The 10,341-nt window shown below is 43.8% G+C and overlaps 1 protein-coding gene across 1 annotated transcript; it reads left to right on the plus strand.

Annotated features, from left to right (window-relative positions):
- Positions 1-1,047: 1,047 nt before the first annotated feature.
- Positions 1,048-10,207, plus strand: nradd (neurotrophin receptor associated death domain). The gene is made up of 6 exons (XM_076737538.1): positions 1,048-1,475; positions 5,353-5,485; positions 5,675-6,028; positions 7,230-7,461; positions 7,591-7,733; positions 8,375-10,207. The coding sequence occupies exons 1-6, from the start codon at positions 1,437-1,439 to the stop codon at positions 8,686-8,688; spliced, it is 1,215 nt and encodes a 404-aa protein (XP_076593653.1). The 5' UTR covers positions 1,048-1,436; the 3' UTR covers positions 8,689-10,207.
- The last annotated feature ends 134 nt before the right edge of the window (positions 10,208-10,341 follow it).

A 10,341-nucleotide genomic window follows, 5' to 3' on the forward strand; every position in this document is an offset into this window, starting at 1 on the left:
CAAAGTAACCAGTAACTAAAGCCATCATAAATGTAGTGTAATATTTGCCTCTGAAATGTAGTGGAGCAGAAGTATAAAGTTGAATAAGGTGAAAGTACTTGGGTAAAGTATGATTACGTCAAAATTGTAATTAAGTACAATACTTGAGAAAATGTGTTACTTTCCTCCACAGCCAGAAACCATTATGTTATATTTCTATGACCCAAAATGTTAAGATTTGAATGAGTAGATAAGACACACTGAAACAAATAACCCCATGAATGGAGACAAACTGTGAGAGCAGTAAGAAATAGTAATTGATTATACAGAGCTGAGTTTTATATATACGACTATTTCATGCTTCATTTATGTGTCTTGCAGAGCTGGCGAAAGTATTGAGATCCTTAAATAAATGAAGCAATATCATAAAAAACCCTGAAATTGATAAGCATCATGAACAAAATGTACTTAAAGTATCAGAAGTAAAAGTACTGCCGTAAAATGGCCGGTACTGAATTGTTTTTACTGATGCATTAATGTGTACGTAGTATTTTAGCTATTCTATATACTGTTGGGGAGTATAATCTGTAACAATGCAACATGCTTGTATAAGTATCTGTAACTATAACAAATGAGTGTAGTGTGTTAAAAAGAACAATAGTGGCCTCAAACGAAGTCCTCAAGTAAAGCACCTGAAATTTGGATTATAAGTAAAAGTTCTTATATATATTCCACCACTAACATTTTGTCTACATTTACTCATGTAATTATCAAATTCATAATACTCCATTTATTCATCACTTTATTTCAAACGTGTATTCGCTGTTTCCAGCAGGTATGAGGGTCTTTTGCTGACATAATCGCACCCAAACAGTGCCAATGTCAGACTCGGTTGCAGTTCATACTGTTCAAGCCTCCATTACATTCTTGCTTCCAACACGCCGTCGAAGGGATGCAGCCAATCACAGAGCCGCACTGCGAGCCGAGGAGATGGGAGGAGAAAAGGCCCAGGAGAGTTTCCAGCAGCTTTTTCCTGCCTGCCTCATCCGTACGAGAGCTGCAGGAGAGGCAGCAGTCTGTGCGTCCCGCCGGCTGAAACAGAAGAAACTTTGTGTAAAGTTGCGCAGTATCAGCAGGGAATGCACTGAAAGAAGGAAATGCGTCCACGGCGCTGCTCCTGGGAGAACCTACGGACTACACAGCCCTCGTTGTAAAGCCGCTTTCTCATGCGTAAAAACCATCTGATTACTGGACTATAATTTACCAAACTTTCCCGTCTGTGGAACCAGCACGTTTTAGGAGACGCTATTTTGTGTTTAAGTGGCACATTTAGGTTTTAGAGAAGTGGAAGTTTGGATGGGATTTTCTGAGGGTCGCGGACTGGAAAAAAAGAGGTTCTGTCAAAGACTTTGAGACGCACCAATCTGTCCGCTGGAGGGATTTTGGATACTGAAGACATGAGACCATTTGTCATCTGCGCGCTCCTGCTGTTAAAAGTAAGCCACAGTCAGTCACTGCTTCTCTCACACAATGGCACATATTTCCACCGGTCAAAAGCCTTTATAATGAGCTGCATCCTTATTTCACGCGCTTATAACCATAACACTGGAATAGAAGTCGTTGTAAACTTCAGCCACCGAGTTCAATTCAACACCATTGTTCCCAAAGGAAATCTGCTGTGCACCAAAAAGCCACATTTCTTTAAGGCCGTGTCACATGGCTCCTGTTGGTGAATATGTCTGTTGTCATTCTGTAGTTGCCAAATAACAGTGGAAAGAGTGAGGACAGACTTCTGATCAAATCTCATCCGCTCTTTCTTCTGCAGCCTCTCATAATCAAAGAGAAAACAAGCTACTCCTTATTTTGCTCGAAGGCTGCTTGTGACTCAGAGACGCATCTTGGGCCGTGGCCTGCCTACTGTACATGTACACACGGCTGTATGTTGACTTCCATGGTCACAGAACATCCTGGGAAAATGTGGAGAAACATCACAGGGGCGCACAGTTTACCAAGATTAGGCACCTACACCGTGTTAAATGATGTATTTTATAGACAAATTATAGTGTCTGTGTTATTTAATAGCATATTATTAAGCCAGGATCAGTGTGAAAAGAAGGCCCTTGCCTTCACAGTTGCAGACAATGACTTGACACTCATCTACCTCAAAAAGCCCATGGGGCTTGTAGTCCTGTCTGGACACGCTCCTCAGAGTCAAAGCACTTTTGTTGGATCAAAGTGTTTAGATAAACTTCAGCTCTTGGAGAGATAAAATCTCCCTCCAATAATCAAAAGAGTTTCTTTTGAAGTGCTCTTTCTCTTCTGCACTGCAAACACACAGACTTGTTGCTTTAGCCCACTGAAAAATCCTCATTTGTGCTGTCAAATGATTTTCTGCTAGCTCACTTGGATGATTTAGAGCAGAAGTTGATTGTATTTTACAATGTGTTAGCACACTCTTCTTGATTTTCTACCGCTGACTCTGTTTCTAAGGCTCATATTGCCCGTCGTTTACTGTACTTTGCCGTATTTGCCACAGTTCCTGGTGAAAATGTGGCCTAGCTTTCAGTGTTCCTGGGTCTGGATATCCGGAGCAAAGCAATTATCATCATTTTCTCCCAGTTTGTGGTGCGTGTGTGTGTGAGTGCAAAAATTGGGGGGTGGTTTAGCTTGTTACCACAGTCATTTGAGTTTCCATAGAGTAGTTAAGCAGATTTCTTTGGGGGGCAGACGTCAGGACCATTTAGAAATTTGAACCACCTCTCAACACTTTGGTGAGAGTTAAAAATCACTAGATTGATACTTTACTGTGTGCTGTCTTATTTGATTTAGGATCATAGTTTTGGGTGAGCCTGAAGCTGGAAAAAAGAGAAACCTGTGTCCTTTAATTTGTCCCTCATGCTCCCTTTAAATACTAATGACAGCAATCAGTGTAGGTGGGATGTGCAGCTTAGACAACTTTCCCTCCGCTCAGGCTGTCTCTGCTGAAAGGCCCCTGTCTGAAGCGAAGGCCCGTGGGTCATTGTCCTCACAGCGAGAGAGCATCCTTTTGTGTGTTTATTTTCACGCAGATTAGATTAACTCTGGAAACTCCAGCCTACGTGCTTCAAAAGTGGTCTCACATCAAAGGGGCACAGAAAATGTTTCAGGCACAGAGAGGGCTGAAATGAACTGTGTGTGTTGGTGTGTGTGATCTGCGATGACTGAGTGACTCCGGCAGCCGTGGAGTTGAGAGCCCCATTGAAAGCCGTGCTCCTCGGTGGTCCGTCTGTTCTCACTGGGGAATCCCTTCAGATTGCAGCTTCTTACCTAAATGGAAAAAGCAACTGCAGCCCCGTCCCTTCAGACTTTCTGCCCCTGAGGCAGCAGATAAGACTGAATCCTCTCTGCTGCACGCACACCAAATTAATCTTTGAATGAAAGTGGGATATGAAGCCAAAGTACAACACTGTGGGAACACAAGCAGATCCTGTGAGATGGTAACGGTTTCATAATGATCGATAATACACCATCAATGTCAGGAAGCATAAGCACTTTTTTTGGGTATCACTTCTCTAATGATTCATTTAATTGAAATTGTAAACACTGATTCATCGCCGCACTACATGTGATAGGTATGAATTGTGTACTGGAATATTTCATCACGCCAATAAGCATTAAGTAGTATCCAATCCATATATAGTAGTATTGCATACTGTATATACAGTAGATAATGATTTATTCATTCCTCTACTGAGTAGATCACTGTTCCCACTTGCCTCCAGTGAAGCATTGACTAAATATTTTATTGTGCACTGGGCACCAGTGGGTGAAGTGCCAAGCCTTTGGCAGTTCCTGCTCTGAGCCCAGTCAACCCTCCAGGCAGGCTGACAGAGCTACACCAGACCAGACGCCCACCAGGTGCTGTAAAATGACAGAAATCCAAGCTGGGGGTAAAAATAAAGCAGAGCCACTGTCACCAAATATTTATCAAAGCGTAGATTAAGGGCTAAGAGGTTAGCTCGTGTGAGTAGAGGAGCTCCATCTGTCACATGGAGAGGACCAACCAGCCTTACCAGGAAGCCTTTGTGCTACAAGTTATTATGGTCTACGCTTGGTCACAGTCTGCCAACTCCAAACATCCTACTGGTTCCTGCCTGCTGGATCCTACTACCCCGACGCCCTAATACCTCTGATCTGGGTTCTGTGGCTGGTGCTCAGATATCATCAGGCTCCTCTGTAAGCGCTGCACTGAAACTGGCTGTTGTTTTTGGAACGAGGCGAGCCCCGTTTCAAAGCTGCTTCTCCTGTAGTATCAGCATGGAACATTTCAGTGTTTTGTGACTGGGGGCACGGCGTGGTGTGTGTGTGCGTGTGTGTGTGTGTGTGTGTTTCTGGTGGGCTTGTTGGAGGCTCAACAGGTTCACGCACGTTGCCTGTGTTTCTTGGCAGCCTTCAGAGACAAAGAGAGTCATTGGTGGGTTGTTTAGCTGTTACTTTTCCCCTTTGCAGGAGGTTAGTTGTTAGACATCTGTTTGCTCTTGTCAGCCCCCAGGCGGAGCAGACCAATCTCCATTAAATGTGTGCATGTTTAAGATGCCGTTGTAGGGAGCCTGGAGAAGGGGAGTTAGTGAAATACTGACCTTCATAGACACACCTGCAGGGCTTGACGACTTCAAAGGCCCCCCTCTCACCCAAACACACACTTGCATGCTGGGCAGCCTTGGTTAACTGACACCCTTGCCTGGGGCTGGAACCATCTCCGTTATAAACCTCCCCCTCTTTTTCTAATGTCAAAAAATACAAACACTGTATTCACACACACAGATACACTTTGCCATTCACACTGATTTGGAATGAGGGGGAGGGCGGAAGCTCTTTTTACTTCTCCCTTCCTCCTTTTCTGAGTGTTTTCCTTCACCTCTTTATGTCTTATTCTTTCCACTGGTCTAAAGCCATCTGATTAAAGCCAGCCCCTCCTGTCAGGCACCAACCCTGCTGCACAAGCTGCTAGGAATGTCCGATCTATCCCTCATGTCATAACTCAAGCCGGCCTCTCCATTACCCACTTGCAGATAAGGACTCAGAGCGCTTTAAGGGTGAAAACTGAAGCAGACAGAAAGATAAAAAGGCCATTTTCGGTCTACCCGGTTCCACGCTTCTTTAATTGCACAGGGACGGGATGTGTGTGATTTCCCTCCCACATGTGGTGTAAGACAGAAAACTCATTGGACAAAGAAAAACCTCTTATTTCGTTTTCTTGTTTGGTAACTACTTAAGTTAAACATGCATCCTTTTAACAGTTACGTCCGAATGACGACGGTTGATTCAAAATTGCCTGCGTGGGTAGTATTTGCTTAATTTGGTATTTTTTTTAATGTCATTTATTTACTGTAGGTTACTCTTGGAGATGCCTGTGCCAGTGGACAGTTCACTGAAGCAGGGCAGTGTTGCAGTCTGTGTCCTGCTGGCTTTGGAGTGGAGGTAGAGTGTGGGAAAGAGGATACCAAGTGCACAGCATGCCCACAGGGTAAGCAATTATAATCTAATGTTACTCCACCAATGCAGACTATGTTTTACCTGCCTTATCATTATCTCTGTCATCTGCTCAAGAGGCTGGAAGATTTAAAACAGCACTGCGTTTCATCACTTCCACTGATATTTGTGAGAGAAACGCAACTTATCCCAACAGACCCTGATTTTGTAATCTCTCTCCCAGGAACATTTTCCTCATCTGAAGGCCTCGGCCCTTGCGTTCCCTGTGCCAAGTGCCCATCGAGTGTCCCCACGTTGGCCTCTTGCTCCGCCACTCAAGACACACAATGTGAGTGCGACACCGGCTTCTTCTTTTTGAGCATCCACGGCCTGTGTGCGCCTTGCTCCAAATGCAGTCATGGCGAGGGTGTTATCCGGGAGTGCGGCCCACAGGGAAACACGCAGTGCCAGATGTGTGGCCCGGGAACATTTTCTGAGGAGCTGAGGAGCACCAGACCCTGCCAGAAATGCACCCTGTGCTCTGACAGTGAAGTGGAGATCCGTGCTTGCATGCCCAACTCTGACACACTCTGCATGGGTGAGTTGTATGGAAGAATTAGAGTAAGAAAAGACACTGGTCACATTCTATATTTGTCTTATTGTCAACAAATTGCATGAAAAGACACAAAACAACAGTAAGTTGACCCTACTGACTAAGACTGACATGGTTTGTGTCTCTGTGGCATAAACCTCCATTGTTGTCCAGAAGTTAAAAATGCATAAATGAGCCACTCTGGTGTTCTGGGTGACGTGGTCTTTCATTTTGATGAACACGGGCACTGTAGTTAATTTTGAATCAACCCTCCAGTCATCGCCTTGCTGCTCATTAGTGCCCTAAATGCACAGCTTAAACGAGTCCCCAACAAATAGACTATTTGTAAGATTTTCCAAAAACTACAGTCCCTGCTGTTTTGGTAACTTATTTAGCCTTTTTTTTTAAAATATATATATATATATATATATTTATTTATGATCTGTTTTATGTCTTCAGTAGGAACTAATGAGCTGGGGGCTGAGTGCCACAGACTAATGCATTTTTTCATTCTGGTCTTTTATTTGCTGACAGTAAGAAACATAGAGAAGAGTGCCAGCCTTGTTACATTAAATGTCTAATGCAGGGAAAGGCAGCAATAGTAAAAGATAAAAGAATGAGCCAAAGGGAGGGTGACAGGGAGCGGGAGGGTCTGTGAGAATACGACATGTGGTCAACACCTGTAGCCACACCTCATCTGAACACTCTGTAACACTCTGAGATGGGAAATATGAGCAGTGAAAAAAGAGCCCACTTAAGTGCTGTAATCCAATTGGTATGAGCTTGACAGGTCTTTAGGTTAACTGCCCCCAAGAACCTTAAAGCCAAAGGAGGCTGCTGGCCCTGACAACTAGTCTGCTTGCTCCCAAATGGCTTCATTCGCTCTCCAGGAGTAAGGTCATCTGTACACACTCTGGTTCCATATGTCAAGACCCTTTGACCCCAGAGAGGTCAGCACAGTACCCTGTAGTGTTTGATCCTAAAATAGGCAGACCACAGGAGGGAGAACGAGGATGGAAACAGGGGCAATGAAAGGTTTCGAAACCCCAGGGGACCAGGATGACTGAGGGTATCATTACATCAGGCGCGCAGGCTTCTGAGGAATTATTTCTGGCTCTAATTTATGCAGACCAAATGTGTTTCTGATGTGCATATGTGCCGATGCAATGCTACTAGCCTGACACGTCTCTCCCGACAATCTCAATAGATAAGAAGCTGCACATTTTGTCTCGTCCTGGTCTGGATGGACCTGATGGGACCCGCGATGCTCCTCGCTGGCCAGGTGTTGAGGAGGTGACGAAGGAAGGGGAGGCCAGTCCGGCCCCTGGAACGCCCAAGTTTACCACGGAGGATGAGGATGGCAGCAACAACATTCTGGCCTACGTGTCTGTTCTGGCAGCTGTGGTGCTGGGTCTGCTTCTTTATGTGGCTTATAAATGGTGAGGTTTCACTGGGGATGGGTAGTAGTCCTTCAGTGGATGCAATAATGATTTTAAGATTGGCCCTGGGATGAAAGATAGCTCACTGTGGGTCTCCTAACTCACCCTGCCTTCCTCTGCACTTCTCAGCTGGAGATCATGCAAACAGAAGAGGGCTCTCTCTAAGGCTCGTGCAGCTGAGCTGGGAGCATCTCCAGAGGGAGAAAAGCTCCAAAGTGACAGTGGTGTTTTCCTGGACTCTCACAGCCTGCAGGACAACCAGCCCAGCAAAGGTGTGGTAGACACAGGCTCTTTGAGACTAAAATAGACTAAGTTTCAGAGCCTTCAGAAGACATTTTAACAAATACATCTAGACTTTTATTAATCTGCAATACCTGTTATTAGAGTATTGAAGAAAAAACACAGAAAAGAAGATCACATGTTCTTATGAAGGCTGCAGCCTGAATTTAAACAATCACGTTACCGCCCTCATAATACTTCATGGTTCCTGATATGTTTCAGAATTGAGAAGTCCTTGAGTGAACAAAAGGCAGTGGAGAGGAAGATCGCTAGCTAGCAAGATATGTAAATATATGTAAACAAGGTTTAGGTGCAGGTTTCAGAATACTTAAGAGATTGGCTTGTTGTTTAGGAGGAGGGAAATGCGTTCAACACATTTGTTAAAGATACACAAAGTGGGTTTTGGAAAGAAACACCGAATGTAAACACAGGTTTGTTTGTTTACAAGAACACCACAGGGCACCTTTAACTTCCCAGTGTTCCTCACAAGAACAACGACGAGGAAGCTTTCTTATATAACGCCTATAAAATGTTTCGTATTTGAAAAGAAAGGCTGTTATTATTGAAAATCGATTGGTTAGTTTTTTTTTTGGTTCAAATAGCCAAACAGTAAGCTAACTTTGTGTTTCCACAGGTACAAAGAGGGACAGCAAGCAGGACAATCGTCTGTACATCAACCTACCCCCCCACAGACAGGAAGAGGTGGAGCGCCTCCTGCAGGAGGGAGGGGGCCGGGGGTGGCGGCAGCTGGGCGCAGCGCTGGGCTATGAGCCTGAACAGCTGGACCTGTTTGGGCGTGGAGAGGCCCCTGCTCACACTCTCCTCTCTAACTGGGCCCAGAAAGAAGGCTCCACTCTGGGACTGCTGTGTTCTGCACTGGCTCGCATCGAGAGGCCTGACGTGGTAACAGTTCTCAACTGTCCCACGCAGGGTGTTTCTGTGGTCTGATGGCTCCTCAGAAGCACGTATGACATTAAACAACTCAAGCGAGGAACTTTCATTTAAATGACAAGAGAGGCACTCTGATATCAACACCTCTGTCACTGTTCAAGGCTGCCACTGATGGTCCTGATTGCTTTGTCGGACACTTATAATTCGGTTTTTACTAAGAGAACAAAAATGATTGTTTTTTCCTTTTCCTGTAGCCCAGTTTATGTCAGCATTTGACTTTACATGGATGCGATGCGATGTGCCTATTGTCACCACAGAGCAAATCAGCAGTCGCTGGAGGAAACGAACAAACTGAACATGTCGCAACCTCTCGCTGCCACTACTGAGGGAACAACTTTATTCAGTTCTGGTTAAGCCTCAGTGCCTTGCTCAATGGACACAGCAGAAACCTGGTCAGATTGAAGTACATTTACAAGGTCATTTTTACGTGCACACAAATCCTGGTTACTGTGAGTATTCCGTTAGTGGCCGGAAACAGAATAATGTGTTTACACGTCTTGCACGTGTGTGATTATTCTAAAACCACTGTTTACATGTTATTTAGACAGTAATCAGATTTATCCCTCGTCTGCTTTAAAATAACATCACCCTTCCATGTGCCATTGTAAACACATATGGATGGCTTCGATCATCAAGTTTCTCGTCTGGCCAGCCTTGTTTTATGATTCACAACTTCAGCGACCACTTTGGTACTGCAGACGATGTTTACCAAGAGGAGATGGTTTCTTCCAACAGCACTGCTTTCCAACGGGATGCGATTTCCTCTGTTTACGTGCACATGTGCACACCTAGGAAGAGAAGGAAACTCCATCCAGCAGAAATCCAGTGATGCCAATGATGTTTGCAATTGATATTTTCTTAATAAGAACACTTTATCTAATGTGTAGATGGGAACGACTCGCTAGATTGCATTTAACATGTGTTGTCTTGTTTGGTTGTTTTCTTTTCTTCTTTGTCTGCTGCCTTGGTATTTATTTCCACTGAGGATATATTACGCACCAGTGATGTTTCAAATCAGAAGACATGAAAGTGGAGCATTCTGTGAAATATAAAAACACCTTTCTTAGCTCTTCCTAATAATCATCTATGATTGTAAATATCTTAAATATTGCTTGGTTTTGATAAGTCGTGGCTGAGAGTGAGAGAGAAAATGAACAGGAGTGAATCTGTTCTTCCTACATTCATAACACACAGCTTCATTTTTGTCACCTTGTTTTTCTCATATTAGACACAGAAAAAAATCCAAAGACACTGTTAACATCAGTACTCGTGTCCAATTTGCCATCATGCTTTTGTATTTATTTCATTACAATTTCAAGTCTATAACTAAATAAAATCTATGAGAACCATGGACATCTGCAGTGTGCAAATTACACATATATATGATGGCCTCAGATGGTTTGATATTTCTTAACACCAGCCAGGTTTGGTTTTATGTATATATTTCCTAATGGTATGCCTAAATGTGTTTTTGTAAGAGTTTTATTCATTTAATAAATAACTTTGATAAATCAGTGCTCCTTTGTTGTAACAGAAGGACTCTAAATCTGCACAATAAGCATTTAATCATAGGGTAGGCCTACTTGTTCCTGCAGGTACTACAATTATGGGGTTTGTGATTGTTGAGTTGCTCATATAAGAAAGAAAAAA

This window comes from Chaetodon auriga, chromosome 8 (assembly GCF_051107435.1).
Source record: "Chaetodon auriga isolate fChaAug3 chromosome 8, fChaAug3.hap1, whole genome shotgun sequence".
In the NCBI taxonomy this organism is placed as follows: domain Eukaryota; kingdom Metazoa; phylum Chordata; class Actinopteri; order Chaetodontiformes; family Chaetodontidae; genus Chaetodon; species Chaetodon auriga.

Coding starts and splice junctions, on each gene's coding strand:
- nradd (XM_076737538.1), top strand. CDS start 1,437: ATGAGACCATTTGTCATCTGCGCGCTCCTGCTGTTAAAA. Junction 7,462..7,590: donor CTTTATGTGGCTTATAAATG/GTGAGGTTTCAC, acceptor TGCACTTCTCAG/CTGGAGATCATGCAAACAGA. Junction 7,734..8,374: donor GGACAACCAGCCCAGCAAAG/GTGTGGTAGACA, acceptor GTGTTTCCACAG/GTACAAAGAGGGACAGCAAG.